At 40.6% G+C, this 20579-nt stretch overlaps 1 protein-coding gene across 3 annotated transcripts in view; it reads right to left on the bottom strand.

The window, feature by feature from the left end:
- Ryk (receptor like tyrosine kinase) overlaps positions 1–20579 on the bottom strand; it is a 98215-nt gene that overhangs the window by 61532 nt on the left and 16104 nt on the right. For all 3 annotated transcript variants that reach the window (XM_008851724.3, XM_008851723.2, XM_017802841.2), the window contains exon 2: positions 10952–11073. In XM_008851724.3, the coding sequence (XP_008849946.1) occupies positions 10952–11073 (122 nt within the window). The remainder of the gene's footprint in view (positions 1–10951; positions 11074–20579) is intronic.

The following is a 20579-nucleotide window of genomic DNA, read 5'->3' as shown; positions in this document are numbered from 1 at the left end:
GAGATACTGGCTCACCACAGGCTCAAAGCAACAGGCCAAGCAGGTCATGACCTGGAACCTCTACAACTGCGGATCAAAACAAACCTTCATTGTTGACTGTCTTGTATATTTTGGTTCTGTGCTAGCAAAACCAGTAAAATTTACATTTGGATCTGTTTAACCTCTGGGCCTACTTCTGAAGTGATTCTGAGTATAGAAGTATTCACTGGAACCCTTGAGAGCACCAAAGTATTATCTATGAATACCTGTGGTCTGCCCAGCATGGTATAACTGAACCAGCCAGAATTAATCAGTTCAGTACTAATGCTACAGAGAGTCTGTGTGAGAAGCAGTTCAAAGAGCAAAGTAATAGCTGAAATTCAGAATAGCTCTCATCTTCAAGATCATCAAAAAGGCCGTGTATTCCATATCAATATGTCTCCCTATGGGATCTTCTATGCATAATACCCTTCTCTCATTCTGTGTTCACAAAGGTAACTGTGGTAGAGGACTAGGACTGGCAGAATCATGTAGCAACAGGGCGTGAAGAGTAAGAGTAAGAGGAATAAAGTCATTGTTTAAGAAACTTACAAAGAAGAGTTAGTGAGATGGCTTTGTGAGTAAAGGCACCTGTTGCCAAGCCTGGTGACTTGAGTTTTATCTCTGGGATCCACATGTCAGAAGTAGGGAACCAATTCCTACATTGTCCTCTGACCTCCACATTCAACATACACATGCATACTCAAACACACATGCTTAAATAGATAAATGTCCACTGGATGAAGACCAGATAGAGACTATATTACATGGATGAAACAAAACACTATCTGGCCACAAAAAGGATGCAGTCTTGTCATTTGTAACAACATGGATGGAACTGGAAAATGCTGTGCTAAATGAAATAAGCCAGGCCCAGAAAAGCTATTACTACATGACATCACTCATACCTGAAATCTAAGAGTAGATCTCAGAGAAGCTGTGAGCAGAAGAAGGGCTACTGAGGCTGGGAAGAGTGGCAGTAAGGAAGCGGGGAGACAACAATGGGAACCGAGTTACAGCCAGGTATGGAACTGCACAGTATGGTGACAAGAGAACATAACAATGCACCGTATGCATCAAAATGCTAGAAGAAAAAAAACCTCAATATTTTCACCAAAAACAAATGCTAAACACTTGAAAAGACAGGTAAGTTTCCCCTGACTTAAATATTTCACTATGTATATGTCAAAAATATCATGTGGCACCCCATAAATGTGTAATTTTCATGTTTGTCAGTTAAAAATAAATTTAAAAAAGAAAACTAGGAAGAATGGGAGACAAGAAGTGGGGTATTCTAAAATCTGCCTTTCTTCCCTTTCAAATGGGAGTTACTCAAATACATCTATATGCTACCCCCCCCAGAAAAGTCAATTAAATAATACAAGGGAAGGAAGGAAAGAATATCATACCAAACTATAGTGAAAAGACAAGCCCTGGGGTCACAAAGGGCATGGGTACTGTTACCCATTACTAAGAAAGAGCTCAATCCAGGCAGTCTACTTCCCTTTTGGGGTTTTCCTTTCATATTCTATCTCAAAGTCCTTGCGCTATGCATGGTAGGGGTAAGTGAATATTAAACTCTCCTTTCCAGTTAAGATAGGTACATAAATGGGCTGGAGAGATGGCTCAGCGGTTAAGGACATTGAATGGTCTTGCAGACCCGGGTTCGAATCCCAGCACCCACATGGCAACTAACAACTGTCTGTAATTCCAGTCCCAGGGGATCTGACAGCCTCTTCTGTCTTCCACGGGCATAGCATGACATGGGTGCACTTACCTACATGCAGGTAATATATGCATACATATAAAAAATAATAATAATAAATAATATATTTGAAGAGGAAAAAAAAAGATAGGCACATAAACAACTGTTAAAGCCTGTATAAGGTACCATAACAAAGGAAATAGTCTTGCTGCAATACATCAGTGATTTACTGTTACCAAGCAAGGGGCGTTTATTCTCTCTCAGCTGGTCACTATACTATTACCACCACAAAGGGGTGCTAGAGAGCTATCACTAGAAGTGTAGAATAGGAAACCAGTGTGGACTTTCGAACAATAAAACTGTATCTGTACACCTATCTTATCTCGGAACAGAAATAAGCATGAAGATTTGGAACCATCAGACCATGTGACCTACACAAATGAGCAACGTTTCCAAGTTTCAAGTTTTAGAAAATGAGTATAAAACAGCCTGATGATCAAATATAGTAACCAATACAACACACCTAGCTGTGATACTGGCCCGGGTCCCTCTAATAAATGTAAACTCTATGGCACTGGCAGTCTCCCCCACTGCCACCTTGTATTTCCCTGGAATCACCAGTCTCCTGCCAAGCCCAGGGTTTCTCATGCAAACTGTGTTCCCCATATGAGGAACCTCACTATTCTGTTTTTTGGGTTGGGGGGGTTGTCTCTTTTTATTATTCTGAACAGTCTCCCCCACTCTCAATCGTTTCATGAGCATCTTCCTAACCTTCTCTTCCAACTTGGCCTTCCCCTGAGGCAACCTCTTCCTCAGCCTGCTGTTCAGTTTCTACACCTAACCTCCAGGACTACCTAGTAGGGTCGGCATCCATGAAGAGCCCTAAGGTCCTTTCCAGAGGTTCTCTCCTATACAAAACCCTCTCTACTCCGAAGCTCACTTCTACTCACAATGGCCATGTCTCATGTCATCTACACAGTGACACACAGGACTCTGCAGAGGCTTTGGCTGCCAGCTCCCTGGTTTCCTGCCATCTTTCTATTAGCTTCAAAACTCAGTGTTCATACTACCAAACTTCATAACCAAAACAGATACAAAAACATTCATTCCATTGAAATTCTGAGCACTACTAGACCACCCACCTCTGATTCCTACAAAAACAGTTCTTTGTGTTCACTACTGTACGTCAGACAATACTTATGAGGCACATTTATGAGCCAAGGGCCACTCGTAGAGGGGGAATATAGTGGTCAATTAAACTACTTCCTTCCTCTCTAGCACAGCTAGAACCACTTGTTTCATGTTCCCATGCCCCAAGGGCGACATCACTGACAGTTATGCTGACACACTGTCATCTGGTTCACTCTCCTCTATACCCTTGTTGGTAGCATCCCTGCTGCCCTTGGCTCAGCCCAGTGGGGGAAATGCTATCCTGGAAAGAGGACCTCCAGTCCTGTCCTCAATGGTTGCCCTTCTTCCTCTTCATTCGCCTTCAAATCCCTTACAGACTCACCAGCTGCTGCCTCCCTGTTTCTTTAGACAGTGTTCTTGTTCCCTTCGGCTGGCGTAGAGGAGCCCTCTTTGTCCTCTTTCCAGCACCAGGCAAGCCTATCAGAGCATCTACCCCTAGCACTCTAGCTCCAACCAAAGGTCCATATTCTTCTTCAAATGGTAAATCCTTCTCGAGTACACTAGGTTCTAACCCACTGGACCACAGATGACATTTAGTGCCTTCAACTTGCCTCCCTCTCGCTCTCCTTTATCTTCTCCAACCACCTACTATGAATATCCACCTAACAATTATGCAGCCTCAAATTTAATAGGTACAAAGTTTAATTTACTTTTTCCCCAAATGTGCCAGGTCTCCATAAGAATATAATGTTAGAATCCAGCCTCTGCTCAGGCCACAATATCTATAAGCTGCCTTCTCTCACTGATACCAACAGGCACCTAACTGAGAAACTGTCTGTGAGTCCCTAGCGACCAGGATCTCTCCCCTGGGAAGTGAGTTACATCAAAGGGAGTATTTGGTGCCACATCCTGCTTCCCTTCCTCTTGCCTAGGAATCAAAAGCTTGTGTTGTGAAAGCACTCCCAACCTCAGAAAGGTATTTAAAAAACAGACCCCACTTCTGCCATGTGGACTCAGATTCCTCTCTCCAGCGATTCTGCCATGTTGTCTCTAGTACCCGGGCTTGAACTCTCCTTGGAGCCCCCACCATGCTGTTGCCTCTGTCTGACCATGGCATTAATAACTTTTCTAATAAACTCCTTACTCTCCAATAATCCGTCTCAGTGTCCCTCTTGAACCCCTATACCCTGAGGCTTTTCAGTTTCCTTTATTACAAGCAAAGGAACAGCTAACCTGGGATCAAACCCCTAGGAAAGCAAATAGTGGGTAAAGCGAAGGGGTCAAAGGGCCCCACTACAGGGCTAAGGGTAAGGGACAAGAGTAACATCAAGGTATCCCACTGTAGCAACAGGCAGAGGGAGAGAAGGGAAAGAAATGATGTTGTAAATAGGTTCAGGCAAATGAGAGGCAGGAACAGAGGTAGCAAAGAGGCTGAGGAAGACGGCTAAGAAGATATCATCAGCCTGCAGTGGCTGACAGCCTGTCTCTGCCCAAGGCTTCCTCTTTTGATAGACTGAACATGGGAGGTAACACAAGACAGTTCTCTTCTCCCACTGGGGTCCTGAGGACATCAATTTTTATAATGAAGCGGTCCAGAGTCAGAAAAAAACTACCAATAACTGAAGTCCAATGTTCTCTACTTTGGCATGCAATGATCTATAAGGAATACCATTTGCCAATCACCCTTTGAAGAAACATCTATTTAGAGACTACATTACAGTATATTAAACAAAAAATCGGAATCGCAGTTGTTTATCAGAAAAAAGAATGAGCCAAAATACTTTAGAAAAGTAACTAGAGAAAATATAAATATTTGAATAAGCTAGAAAATAAACATTTTTTTGTAATCTTCTCTTACTTGGAACAAATTGCTATGCAAACAGGCAGCTGATGAGTAAGTCATCTTCAGGAACACAGATCTGAAGTGCATGCACTTGCCTACAGTCCAATGGCCTTTTAATTTCTCTGAAATTGCCAGGGAACTGCCTTTCTCATAGAAACTTCACTCAGTAGGGGACACAGCAGGCTGGCCCCCAGAGGCTGCTGCTGGAACTCTGACAAGCTCCCTTGCAGACTCTCTTGGACAGTGACCAAGGATTCCCAAAGGCAGGGACTAGCTACAGAAAGAGAGTGGGTGGTGGGAGTTTTATGCCACATCTTAGTATGTTTTTGCCTTTTGGCTAAAGTATGTACTGACAGTTATCAGACAGAATGTATGGTTTTTTTCCTTGAACACTGCGGAAAGTTCTGGAATATAGAAGAAACTATCTGTTAAAACTGCCTAGTAGTCCATCTTTTTTTCTTTTTATAATGTGTGGCCTTGTGAGAGAATCAATACCAGAGTTCTACTACTCCCATCTTAAAACTCAACACATTCTCAACCACTCACAAAAGCATGTGTGACATACATGTTAAGAAAAAGGCACACACAGCTCCAGCCTGTGAGGGAGTTACAATCTCTGGCAAGACCAAACAGTCAAGTAAACATTGGAGAACAATGCTACCAACAAAAGCTTTGATGTGTGAAAAGCAATGTTAAAATAGCTACAATGCTGAAGTGATGTACCAAGGAGTCTGGAGATCCTCAAAAGCAAATGTTTCAACTGGCAAGACCTTAAAAAGCAAGCACTGGAGTTCTGATAAAGTGTTAGAACTTGGGAGCGACAGCCTTCCTTCTGAAAGTTCATGACTGCAGTCAGAACCAAATAAGCAAGTGAAGAACCACTTCACCATCCCTTCAGCTCCTAATGACTTTCCATTTCAGGTCATCTTTATCTCCTGGCTGCTTCTGCTTCTATGACTAGTTTAAGCAAGTCCCTTCCCAGTCGTCTGAAGAGGGAAAACTACACAACTCAGTACGAAGGAACAAAGAAGCTTGACCAGGATACGTTGGCTCAGAAGTCTGCAAAGTACACAAAAGCATGAAGCATTTAAATTCACATACACATATATACACATATGCACACACACTGATGCTTATCAATGTACTCTTTCTTTAGAACAGGTTGACAGCAATCAGGCAGCAGTGTATGACTAGGGAAGGAGAACTAGGTGGTGGGCTTGCTCAGCTCAGTGTGGTACTATGAAGGCGGAAAGGTTTCTTTTTCACTGTATATCCACGTGCCTTACGAATTTGTACCATGTCCATATATTGCCTATTTGTGTGATTAACTTTTAAAATAAACTTCAATTGAACAATTGTGCTAAAAGTCACTGGATACTATAACATAAGAACTAGAATTAGGAACTGCAGTATCATTAAGCAGAAACCCAAATGTATACAAATAAGGGTGTAGCTTTAACATGTGCTCTGTAAGATAATGTAAATAGTATGAAAGAACAACTGGGGTACATGGCCCCTCCAGTGCTTCCCTTCAGCATATACATTCATAGAAGACCCCTCCATCTACTTTCTTCCGTGGCAAGGCACCTAAACCCAAATCCCCACTACCAACATCATAGCCTGAAACACAAAAAAAGCCAGCAAAATTGTTCAGATTAACACAAACTAAAGAGACATCAGCTAGTGTGCTGGATAGCTTTTGTGTCAACTTGACACACCTGGGTTGAGGGAGCCTCAATCGGGAAATTGCCTCTATTGGACTGGCCTGTGGCCATGTCTGAAGGGCATCTTCTTGATGAGTGATGTGGGAGGGCCCAGCCCACTGTGGGTGGTGCCACCCCTGGGTAGGTGGGCCTGTGTTGCATAAGAAAGCAGGCTGAGCAGGAGCCAGGGGAGCAAGCCAGTAAGCAGCGTTCCTCCATGGCCTGTGCTCCAGCTCCTGCCTCCAGGTTCCTGCCCTGAGTTCCTACCTTGGGCTCCCTGATGAACTGCATGCGACCTGGGAGATGTAAGACAAATAAATAAACCCTTTCCTCCCCAAGTTGGTAGTGGTCAGAGTATTTTGTCACAGCAATGAAGAACAAACTAAGACAGCTAGTAAAAAATTAATTATAAAGATTTTTAGAAGAGCTGGTAAACTATGAATACTGTGAATTATCTTACAATACAATAACCATGCTAAATTTCCTGACTTTGGTTATATAAATAACACCTCTGTTCTTAGACAATGCAGACTGAAGTACTTAGGAGTAAAGGAACACAATGATTGCTTCCCTGAGCTAGAAAGATGACTCAGCAGTTTATGTCTGGATCCCAGTACCCGTATTACATTGCATCTTGCAAATGCCTGTAACTCAGTTCTGAAGAATTTGACACCCTCTTCTGAAACACACACACACACATACATACACACACGCATACACTCATGCAGACACATACAGACACAGAAATACATACATAAAACTTTTTTTAAAAAGTTCTCATGTTGGGCCTAGTGGCTCAGGCTTCTAATCCCAGCTACACTGGAGGCTGAAGCAGGAAGATCACCAATGCAAAGCTTACCTAGGCTACAGAGTGAGTTTAAGGACAACTTGGGTGACTCAGTGAGACCCTGTGGCAAAATATTTTTAAAAAGGTGCCTTTAGGCCGGGTGTGGTGGCACAAACCTGTAGTCTCAGCACTTGGGAGGCAGAGGCAGGCAGATCTCTGTGAGCTCAAGGCCTGGTCTACATAGTGAGTTTCAGGACAGCTGGCGTGACAGGGAGACCCTGCTTCAAAAAGACAAAAAAAAAAAGGTGCCTTTAAAAGGCTGGAGGGCCAGCAAGATGGCTCAGGGGTAAAGGTACTTGCTGCCAAATCTGATGATCTGAATTCAAGCCAGGAACCCACTTGTTAGGAAGACAGAATTGATTCCTACAAGTTGTCTTCTGTCCTCCACATGTACGCCATGATACATGTGTTCTCATACACATACATATTCATAATAAATAAATATAAAAAATTTTCAAGGCTGATAATGTAGCTCAAGTGTAGACTGCCTGCCTAGAATGCAGAAGACTCCTATTAAAAAAAAAAAAAGACTTCTTTGTATTATACTAGTCTTGTAACTTCTGTTTGAAATTATATCAAAAGTAAAAGTTACCTTAAACTAGGCATGGTGGCACATACCTTTAATCCCAGTACTTGGGAGGCAAGGGCAGGCAGATCTGTGAGACAGAGGCCAGCCTGGTCAAGTTCCAGGCCAGCTGGGGCTACAGGGAAACCCTGTTTCCAAAAACAAACAAAGGAAAAAGTACCTTAAGTCAGTAACACAATTTTATGTAACAATACTAAAAGTGCATTAGTCTAGTTTCCTTTGAGTGCAGGTGTCCATCCACTGAAAATGACTATTTATTTTGGTATTTACATATTAAAGCTATCATTCACTACACATTTTTAATTATTATACATGAATTTTCTTTACTGACCTGTCTGCAGTTTTCTCCCTAAAGAAAGAGCCCCAAGGCAATAGTGTTGAATAGCTGAGATGCTCCAAACTGTAAGAAGCACAGGCTTACCCAAGAACTCAGCTAATGCAACTATGCTCACATCATTCCTACAGCTGTATTTCAATGAGCATGTAACATTCCTGTAACAGGTGTAAGCATGCATAACATGAATACACGTATGCTTATGTGATCACCTTTACTTACTGAATGACAAACATTTAAATTTTTTAAATATTTAGTGTTAAGAAGTAATCAGACAGGTGCCGAGGATCTGAGTGCAACCGACCACAACTAGTGATAATCAGATACATACAGATTAGAGACACGTGTGCCACCATCTAAGCGTTATTAATGAAAACAATGAGTCTTTCTGTAAGAAACAGTATATTTTAAAATGAAATGGAGATCTTTTTTAAGGTTAAAAACTCATTCAATGTTATGTCTTCCAGGGCTTATACTGAGTTCAATATTGTATAACTGTATTATTTCAACAGCAAACCTAAAAATTTTATAGCCACTTTTGAAAGAGATGTATCTGTGCTCTAGAAACTGTTATTGAGTATGTTAAAGCTATAATGAAATGCTTTTTCTAAAAAACAAAACAAAACAGATATACTCCTATGTAAAAGGAATTCCTAAAAAAGAAGTAATCATAAAAAAAAAAAAGCAGCCTTATATAGAATGCTGATTCACTGGTACCATTTTGGGAGAAGAAAGGGAGAAACAATTTGGGAATATCTATCAAAATCTTAAACATACACACTCTGACCCAGCCTTTTGCATCAATACTGATCATTTACTGTCCAGAAATAATGGTGTAAGTGCACAAACCTTTTTGGACAAAGATGTTCTTAATGTATTTATAAACACACAGGCTTTTTTCTGCATTTCTATATTCATCAACAGCAGGTAGAAAAAAGTTATAATAAAAAATTTTTAAACAGAATGGTAGAAATATCAAAAGATACATGCTACCAACTTTTTTAATTTTTTCTTTTAATTTCAGTGTGTGTGTGTGTGTGTGTGTGTGTGTGTGTGTGTGTGTGTGCGTGTGTGTACCACATTTATACTCTTGGAGGCCAGAAGAAGGCACTGGATCCCCTGGAGCTGGAGTGACAGGCAGTTATGAGTCACACAATAGTGGGTGCTGGGAACCAAACTCAGGGCTTGTGGAAGAGCAGCAAGTATTCTTAACCACCGAGTCATCTCTCCAGTCCTGCTACCAAATGTTTTGAATCATCCTTTTACACTACATTTTGTCTGTCAAATGAAATGAAAGAAACTGCATGACAATGAAGGGAAGCATATTTGCTTGGGGGGGTTGTTTTTTTTTTTTTGTCTTTTTGAGACAGGGTCTCCCTGTAGCCCCACCTATCCTGGAACTCACTATGTAGACCAGGCTGGCCTTGAACTCACAGAGATCCGCCTGCCTCTGCCTCTGGAGTGCTAGGATTAAAGGCATGCGCCACCACGCCCGGCTGCTTGTTTATTTTTAGACACAGAGTCTTGCTATGTAGCCAAGGTTACCCTGGAAAATGACAGCCCACTCCTAAGTAGCCCAAACTAGCCTTAAAATCACTTTCCTCCTGCCTTAGCCTCTTGTGTGCTGGGATTATAGGCACTTGCTACTATGCCTGCTGGAAACATTAAACAGTAAAATGCTAATGAAAATCTATGTATCCAGCAACGAGGCAGTTCATAAATGGTGATACACTACCCATTTTGTAGCATAAACAGAGACATATCATATAGATATAGTATCATTAAAGAAAATGAGTAAAGCAGAGAAATGGAAAGATATCAAGATATATTATTATTAGGTAAGGCAAAAATATCAAATAACGTATGCATCATAAAATCCTTTTTGCTTAAAAGAGAAAAAAGGGATCTTGGAGAAATTATACCAAACTACAGTAATGATTCTTCTAGGTGTAGAATTACAAAGTCTCACAATTCTTGAAACATTTCTGTAATAAATGAATATTCTCAATAATCTTTATTGTTTTCTAAGTAGAAAAAAAATTAAAGAAAAATCTAGATAAAAATGAAGCAAAATTCAACTTGAAACAAGTATCTGAATAGGTATCACTTTATGATACTTAAAAACAAAGTAAGTATTCTTTATTTTTAGTAACACAACTATTTTTCCTTCTCAAATAAGACCATACTTGAAGCTTTTTATATAAAGTAGACTGAAGTTGTTTAGGGTGGGAGGTGGTCAGCCCCTATAGGGGAAATCTTGTATTTGAGGAACCCAGGCAGACAAAGATGTGAAGAATTTAGCAACAAATAAACCAGGCAAGAAATCCCTAAGCCCTTAGGTTAGCCTCTAAAGTTAAGGAGCCTCACCACAATGCACATGGATGGATGTGTATGCTACACCTTGGTTGCACCAGGAACAGGAAAACTACACCCATGTCACCAAACACATCTGGAAGACATGGCTCAGCTGTTCTGCCATGTACCCACATCGCCTCCTCATACCAACAGGGTCAATATCAGATTTAACTGTCCTCTTCCCAAGCTAGATCCAGATCCCATTTGAAAAGTCTAAAAGGATACAAATGCTCTGTGATGTGCAAATAACCTAAATGGTGGTCCCCTAAATTTGTCAGGTTTTAGAGGAATAGGCTCAAGACCTACAATAGAAACCTGAAAAGACCCAGCTCTGTATGGCATATCACCACTGACCCTTCTGTGGAGATGACAGCCCCTTGCCTCTGGAGGACTGAGTGACCCTGTCATGTTTGCCAACAGTTCTCTTACCTTGGACTTTGCATGCCAAGTGAAGTGTAGGAAATTTTTCTCACTGGGTACTAGCAGGTTAAAGGATAGAGCATAGTGACTAATAAGGTCATTTCTCACATAGTAAAGTTCGGCATCAAGACCTAGAGAAAAAGAAAAAAAAAAAACAGAAAATAAGTAACCATCCAAATACCTTCACAAATCAACCCATCAGTATATTAAATATAGAGTAAACAGGAATACTGTTGATATACAAGTATATATAAGCAGACAGCTCACACATACGCTGCCTTATGAAGCAGGACACTGCTTTTCAAAGATGAAGAATTTGGTACTCAAGGGCTGGAGAGACAACTCAGTGGTTAAGAGCACTGGTTACTCTTGCAGAGACCCAAGTTCAGTTCCCAGCACCCACCTGGCAGCTAACAACTGTCCATAACTCCAGTTCCCTCTTCTGGCATCTGTGAGCATTCCAAGACACAGATGCACTTTCATACATGCAGGCAAAATACTCACACATTAAAAAGAAAAGAAAAAGTGAAGAATAAGAAAGAGGAGGAGGAGGAGGAGGAGGGGGAGAAGGAAGAGGAGGAGGAGGATGAAGAGGAGCAGCAGCAGCAGCAGCAAGCAAGCAACAGGCTGGTACTCAAAAAGCATTAGGTATGCTAGGACCAGAACTCTGGTAGTCACTCTTGTCTTCTGAGGACCAACACAGCACTGCCTTTTGGATACAGTGTTTCTCAGAGTAGCACCAATAAAGAAACACTCCTTTTTCTCCAAAACTGATGCAGACTTAGATTCAAAAAGGAAGTGGTATCTGATGGAAACAGAAGTGCACACCAAGGCCTCCCACCCGGAGACAATGATGACCTCTGCTCCCTCCATTGGAACACGTCCTCATATTCACACCTACTGCATCTCAGGTACACACCATCCTCCCTACCTACAGTGCAGACCAGACTGTATCCTCAGTACACAGTTTTCTATACAAAGCACACGCTCAGTAAGCACTTAGCTAGATCTTGCTCTATTGATCAGTGCTGCAGACAAAGCAGGAATAACTGGAAAGCCTTGAGAATGCTAGCCAAGTGACGCTAGATCTCATTCAGCCCACACTACCTTCTCAGTAGGGCACACTCAACCTCTACACACAACAAACCCCAATTCCATGGCACCCATTTACCCTGTGTTTAATATTTGTCTTTAAAATTCATTCAATCTTTCTTTTTGTTGTTGTTCTGTTTTTTGAGACAGGGTCTCCCTGTAGCCCCAGCTGACCTGAACTCATAACTATATAGCTAGACCTGGCTGGCCTTGATCTCAGCAATCTGCCTCTGCTAGGATCAAAGGTGTGTCATCACATCTGGCTTCACTTTTTCTTTTATCAAAAAGCCAGCATAAAGTACTTTCATTGCAATAATAACTGAAACTCAGATGTGGGGAGAGGAGAACAAAAGCATAAATCACTACACAGGACAGCAAACGGTAAGAAGGGACTGAGGGAAGAAAATCTAGGAAGCCAAGATCAGCAGAGAATCAAGCATCAAAACTTAGGAGATGCTGAAGCTAAGATGACCAGTATCATTTCCTTAGAGAACACGCAACGATTTGTCATGATGACCAAGCATCCATTGGGTGGTTAGTCTACAAAAAGCACCTTCAATTCAAACTTTTAATTAAAGTTCTTAAAATTTAGGAAGTGTATCTTGGATAGTCACAAGATTACAAAAGTCCTCAAAATTCATTAGAAAAACCATAGGATGGAAAAAAAAATTAAGCCAGGTCACAAAGAAGGGTTCAGAGGTCCCTGCTGGCCCAGGGACAGATACCTGCAGTGTCCAACATCACAGTGGGATGGGACCTTCTTTAAAAGGCAGAGGGTTTGGGGGAGGCTAAGAGGGGCTGGCAAAGGCAAGGCTCCCCCCTCTTAATTTCAGTTTGGGCAAGGCTTTGAATTTAATACAACGACCTTCCTCATCCTAGAGAACAATCCAGACCTCAGCAGCAGCTCAAATCTGCTATGGCTTTACAGTACAGCAGCAAGAGTGTCTTAATATATAATAAAACTTCATACAATAAAAGAAAAATACTTGCAAACCCAACCCAACACCAAGTCCTATTCTTTTTTTTAATATTTTTTTATTTTACATGTATAAGTGTATTATTGCCTGCATGCATGTGAGTGCACCCGTGTCATGCAATGCCTACAGAGGTCAGAAGAGGCTGTCGGATCCCCTGGAACTGGAGTTAAGAACTGTTCAGAGCTGCCCTGTGGGTGCTGGGAGTCGAACCTGGGTCCTCTGCAAGAGGTTTAGAGCAGTCAGTGCTCTTAACTGCTGAGCCATCTCTCCAGCCCCCAATTCCTACTCTTAAGTTAAACTATCACTTGTGCTGTTAGTACTTGACAATATACTCAATCGGAAGCCTAGATCCAAAAGACCGAAATTGAATCTTCACCCCAAAACAAAAGGAGTAATGAGGTTTATGGCATATCATTTGGGTCAACACGCATAGAAGAAATAAGGGCACAGAGGTGTCTAAAACAAAGCTGAGTGTCAAAACACATTCATTTGGACAGATGTCTATAAAAAGAGGAGTGGGACATCATGAAAAGCTCCATGTGGATTCATGTGCACATGTCTGGTGGTCCCAGATCCCTCTGTGGCAGATCTGTGTGCAGGGGTCTGAGGGAGGAGACCACTTCTATCATTCCAGTTGGAGAAGCACTCAGTGTGGTGTGTAGTGGGATGTCAGGGTACCTAGTGGCTTCATAGGCATAGTCTGGGGACCTTATCAGCTTGGCTCTCTGACACATATTCATCTGGGTCACCTGTCCTTCCCAGCCTCAAACTACCTCCTGCTTGTTTCTGTTCCTGAAGGAATCAAATTTCTTTCCATTTTCAAGCATCCCGGTGTTAGTTGCACCATACAGGTCTGGCCACTTCAGGAAGATGTGCCCATCTATGGGTAAGATAGTGTCCACCTGCACTCCCATGGCAGCAGCATGGGGGGTCGGGGTGGTGGTGGTGGTGGTGATGATGATGATGATGATGATGATGGGCAGGCAGCATGGACCCAGAGCAGCAATTTTTCAAGAAATAATTTAACCACTACTTTCAGCGGAAAATCAAGTTAATATATAAAAATGCAAGATGACAAAAAAATTAGAAGGAAAAGAAAGCAATAGTACTAAAGTATAGCTAAACACTGGTGACCAAGACAGTGAACGGGAACCCAGGATATTGTTTAAGAAAGGGAGGGGGTTAGCATGTGTCAGAGGCAGGGGAAGAACCAGAGGCTTTCTCCATGAAAAGCCGAAGAGCTGAATGAATAATGGCAGAGCAGCTTTCTCTTGAACTGATTACAGTTACTTAAAGGTCAGTGCAGATATTCCTCTAGCAGTGTATGAACATACTCCACACATTAGAGAGGAAAGGGTAAATGGAAGACAAATTTAAATTACATATTTACTCAGCATGAGGTACAGAGGTATGTGACGTCAAACTGGGGCCCTCAAACTTCCTAAGTAGATAAACAGGTCTGCTGCAGGTATTTCACCCGTCAAATTCATTTCCTCATTTCTGAAGAGGATCTGATACAGCTTTAAGTCAGAAATGAGATTTGAGTAGCGCTGTTTCATTCATCCTAAAGAGGATACCAATGCAATGAGAAATTTAGAAGTCTTGTGCAAAAGGCTCTCCCTGCAGGCTGGACAGGAAATGCTACTGAACACACAGGGAAGGGCTGGGGCTGCTGCTGAAGGGGAAAGAAGGGGAGTGGGAGAAAGAGCAAATGGGGGTGGGAAAACATAGGAATATGAATACAAAGAGAACACAGTTAAATTCATTTAAGCCTGAGTAGATGCTAGTGTAGACAGATTTATAAAAAACATACCTAAAACAAAATTCAGAAATACAGTCAAATAAGGAAAAAGAGACAATGTGGCAGAAATAACATTATACAACTACAACTCAAGATAAAATGACTTATAAATTCATTAATAGAACTTACTATAAGGTTCCATATTAACAGAAACTACAAAAATTCTGTAATGTAACAGACAAAGGAGCTTCAAATATAGAAATCAAAAGCCAGTAGAGAAAATAGATAAATCTAGTCATGGCTGCAGACTAAAGTCCCCTCAAAACCCAGGGTTCAAAACAGATAAATGGTAGATTCATATTTGAACAATTATGGAACATGAAAGGAGGATTAACCAGAAATTCCTAACCGAAAGAATCATGCAAACTACCTTCTCTGATCAAATATAACAAAGAGATTAACTACAAGGATAACATTTCTCTCTTTGGAGAAAACCACGTCAAGGTGGTATCCCAGGCCATTATGCCCTTTCAATCAAATCATTCCCCATTCATCCATGCAGGACATCTGTATTCTGTACACCTGTTGTTATGGTTTGAATCCGATCTGCTGCCACAAATTCATGCTCTGTATGCTAGGTCCCCAGTTTGTGGCTCTGTTTTGAAGGCTATGGAGGGAGCTTTTAGGAAATGGACTGCCTGCCAGAAGTAGGTCATTATACACTGGCCTCTGAAGCTTTTATTAGCCACTGGTTCCAGTCTGCTTTCTCTGCCTCCAGTCTGCTGCCATGCCTTCCTTACCTTGACAGACTGTCCTCTGAAAGAAGAAGCCAGAATAAGCCTTTCCTCCCTTAAGTTTGTTTCAATCATGATTCTGGTCCCAGTAACACAAAAGTAACTACTAAATATACTCCATTTGAAGACAGACTTCAATGACCAAAAGGGGAGGAAAAAGACTAAAAATTACTGAAAACGACTATGAAGTTATGAACAGGGTACAGGGCTTTTACAAATAAAAGTTTAACAAACTGAGTTTTGTCTGGAAAGTAACATTAAATGAAAACAGGCCAGATACAAACAACATGCAGCAAATTTTCAAAAATGCCTAGCACTTAAGAGTTCAATAAATGTCTAGGAAAGTTTAAGTAGTTGATTGTAAATAGTGGATTATGAGCTATGAGTGATTTTTATGTACCCTTTTATTCTTTCTCTTAAGTTTTCTATGAAGGCTAGGCTTGGTGGTCCACACCTTTAGTCCTAGCACTCGGGAGGCAAAGGCAGGAGGATCTGAGTTCAAAACCAGCATGGTCTACACAATGAGTTCCAAGCCAGTCAGGGTAATAGACATAGTGAGACCCTGTCTCAAAAACAGTTTTCTATGAACTACAATAAGAAAAAAAAAAAAGTTTTCAAAACCATTTAAATATGCATACAGCTTTGAGCAACTCATTAAAACCAAAATCCAATTATTTCTTTTAAAAACCCACTATGGGAACTGAAGAGATGGCTCAGTGGTTAAGAGCACTGGCTGTTTTTACAGAAAACCCAGGTTTGAATCCCAGCACCCACATGGCAGCTAACAACCATCCGTAACTCCAGTTCCAGGGAATCCAATGCCCTCTGCTGTCCTCTGTGGGCACTGTATAATACTGGTGCACTTACATACAATGCAGGCATAACACTCATACACATGAAATAAATTTTAAAAAATTAAAACCCAGTAAGACTGATAACTGGGAAAAGGTTGTCTCTGCTCGCCAACTCCAATCTTTATTTTTCAATTACAAAAAAAAAAAGCAAGTTGGAGAGATGGTCCAGTGGTTAAGAGCATTTGCTGGCCTTGTAGAGGACCCTTGTTCAGTTCCCAGCATGAACAGGGCAACTCAAAACTGTTTCCAGTTCCAGGAGATCAAACACCCTCTCCTGGCCCCCACAGACACCAGACACACACATGGAACCCTTATATATATGCAGGCAAACACTCAGATACATAAAATAAAAATAAATCTTTCAAAAAATAAATCACACTTGTGGAGATGTTTATCTTTGGTTTATTAGAGTTAATATTAATGATTAATAACTAAAACTCCTTCCTCCATTTTCCCTTAAAATATATGTCAAAAAAAAAATCTGGCAAAGTATTAAGGGCCAATAAGAAAGGCTAAAGTCTGGAAAGAATCTCCACCCGCAGCACTGACAGTGAGGATGAAACAAAAGAAATTCTTAGGTGACTCCTGTCTACTCACTGTAGACACTAGCAGGGAAAATCCTAGGGACGGTAGGAACTGGAACAAAGCTTTAGTTTTCAAGGGACTAGAAGGCCAACAAGGAAGTCCATTTCCAGAAAAATTCTAATTATATGCAAAGAAAACATAATCTCCGAAGGCCTCATACTCTTACCCAAACAAATTACTCTGAAACATGCTGCAAGGTAGTTACACTTCTGCTTTTAAGAGAGATAGAGAGTTCTTTTACACAGAGAAGATACATATCACAATGAAGATAAAATAAACGTTAATCTTTATTGTTCTATATCAAATTGTAAAGAATATCTAAAAATAGAAATATAAAGAACCTAATGTTAGCCAGGCATGGTGGTGCACGCCTTTAATCCCAGCACTTGGGAGGCAGAGGCAGGCAATCTCTTTGAGTTCAAGGTCAGCCTGGTCTACATAGTGAGTTCCAGGACAGCTGGGGCTACAGGGAGACCCTGTCTCAAAAACACCAAAAAAAGAACCTAATGTTAAGTACAACTAAGGCACAAAATTAGCATGAAGTTGTAAGAAACATATATTCCATAATTAATTTCACCATAATTAAAACACACATCAAGGTGGTACATTATAGGAAACTCATCTTCCTTCAAATCATCCAGAGACAGTTTTAAATTATCAGCAGCCAGGCATGGTGGCACACATTAATTCCAGAACTCAGGAGGTAGAGGCAATGGGATCAGGAGTTCAAAACCAGTCTTAGCTATATATCAAGTTTACAGTCAGTCTGAGCTACATAAAACCCTGTCTAAAAACAGAAAAGCAAATTCAACTGGTGAGGTGGCTTGGGAGTTAAAGTATTTGTCACACAAGCCTGACCACCATGGAAAGAAAGAACCAACTCCTGAAAGCTGTCCTCTGACCTCCAGACACATCCATACTCACTTTCATATGCAATGTGTGCACATACACACACAATACTGATTTTTTTTTTTTAATTCAAGTCATCAGCTATAAGGAAAAGCACACTCAACTCCTTATGGCAGAAAATGTAAAGGCCACAATCTGATGAGAGGTAGATGGGGAGAGGGCCAGAAGACAGGGAGAACAAGTACACAGATTAGGGAGGACAGTCTGCCTTAAAGAGCTACCTACACTCCAACTGGACAAAATATTTCTCAACTACGTAAAGAAAAACAAGCCAGACGTGGTGGCGTACACCTTTGGTCCCAGCACTTGGGAGGCAGAATCAGGCAGATCTCTGGCAGTTCCAGGACAGCTGGGGCTACACAGAGATCCTGTCTCAAAAAGACCCCTGATCCTGAGTCTGTTCCCAGACATCATACTCACCACATCTTTCTTACCCACTGAATAGGTCTTTTCCCCAAAGACTCTACGCCCGTGATTACTGACTATCTTTTGCTCTTATTCTTTCTAAATGATGTGAGTAAAAGTGGTCTCACCTTTATTTGTTCTGTAACCATTTCCGTAATATCCCTAATTTCACTTTCTTCATCTTTTCCTCTAGATACTGAATTAGTAAATGTCAGAACAAGATTAAAAATTATAAAATTCTCAAAAAAGACATCCTCCCCAAGAAAAAGAGAAAGAAGAATATAGAAAAGTGATTACAAAGATCACTTACCAAGGTTGGCAATGAATGGTTAATAAAACATATTTTCCTAGTTCTTTACGATCATATATTTTACAAATGATCAGTAATGATTATATTCTTATTGATACTCAGGAAATAAAATTAAGGACACAAAAAGAATTTTTAACATCATTTAAAATTTTTTTTGATTTATTTTATTGTGTATGAGTATTTTGCTGGCATCTATGTGAATGTACTGGTATAGTGCAATGTCCATACAGGCCAGAAGAGGGTGATGGATCCACTAGAACTGTAGTTATAGATGGTTGTTAGCCAACATGTGGCTGCTGAGAACTGAACCCAGATCATCTGCAAGAGTAGCCAGTACTCTTAACCGCTGAGCCATCTCTCCAGTCCCTTATTATTTACTTTTTGGGAAAGACATAAATATGGGGCTGGAGAGATGGTTCAGTAGTTAAAAGCACTGACTGGTCTTGCAGAAGACCCGGGTTGGAATCCCAGCGCCTACATGGTGGCTAACAACTGTCTATAACTCCAGTTCCATGGGATCTAATGCCTTCTTCTGTCTTCCGCAGGCACTGGACGACACTGGTACACTTATATACAGGCAGGCATAACACCCATATACATAAAATAAAAATAAATATTTTCACCATGGATTTTTAAAAATTATTTATTTAATAACCACATACTTAGAAGAAGCATTTCATTACATCAGCATTGACATATTCAATAACAATTTTCTGAGCTAGGCTGCATCTCTTACAAAATTGGCTGTAGATTTTTAAGTTTACAGCTGAATTATTACAGTTATACAATACTGTACTCAGTATAAATCCTATAAGACATAAAATTAAATGAGGTTTTAACCTTTAAAAAAAGATCTCCATTTAAGTATTAAAATACAGTTTCATGCAGAAAACTTCATTTTTAATGCTAAGTTGACATTAAGATGCACATGCATTTCTAATCTCTATATATCAGATTATTACTAGTCACAGTCGGTTACTTTCTGAGCTCCTTGGCATCTGAGCATGGATATAAAGTCGTCAGGTAGATTTCAATGATAATGTTTTTCACATCTACTAATTATTAAGGAGCAAATTTTTATTCTTTGAAGAATTATTTTTTTAATCATTATACTTTTTAAAATTTTTAATAACTACATGATTAGAAACTTTTCACTACAGTTTTAACATATTCAATAACACACTCCAGAGCAACAGTACATCTCTTTCACAACTGGGTGCAAGTTTCTAGGTTCACAGTTGAATTAATACAGTTATATACTATTGAACTCAGTATAACCCCTGTAAGACATAAAATTGGATGAGTTTTTAGCCTTTAAAAAAGATTTCCATTTCATTTTAGAATATATTGTTCCTTGCAGAAAGACTCATTGTTTTTGCTACTAACACTGAGATGTTGGCACATGCATCTCTAATCTGTATGTATCTGATTATTACTAGTCATAATCGGGTGCACTTGGATCCTTGGTGCCTGTGCATGTCTATAAAGTCATCAAGCAGATTTCAATGGTATTGTTTATCACCTCTGCTAATTAGCATGATGTAAACTTCCATGCTTCCTCCTCAAATATAATACATTTTTTTTAAATTTGTTTTGTGTGTGTATCACACAGAACATCCCAAACCATCTCATTTGACTATACGCCCACGTCCCAGATAGCCTCCCTCCCCCCACTAGAGCCCTTATACTCTGATATCCCTGATACTGTCTGCTGTGTTGACGGCACCCCCCTCCCCCCGCCGCCATTCCCCACTACTTGCCCTTGTGGTGAATCTAGTCAGCCTATCTAGAGGTCTTTGTTTTAGGAGGGTCAGCTGTTCCTCATCTAGCAGCAATCAGTTGTCAATATTCCTTTAGATAAGATTGGGATCTGCTGTTCATTTTCCCAGTTCTATGCTGGATTACTATCTGGGAGTCCCTTGGGCCACTCTGGCCAACAACTCAAAAGAAGGTATTGCCTGTCTAGCATC

Source organism: Nannospalax galili, unplaced genomic scaffold (assembly GCF_000622305.1).
Source record: "Nannospalax galili isolate Female #2095 unplaced genomic scaffold, S.galili_v1.0 scaffold1046, whole genome shotgun sequence".
In the NCBI taxonomy this organism is placed as follows: domain Eukaryota; kingdom Metazoa; phylum Chordata; class Mammalia; order Rodentia; family Spalacidae; genus Nannospalax; species Nannospalax galili.
Note: the sequence above shows the minus strand (reverse complement) of the source record. Positions and strands in the feature narration are given on the sequence as shown.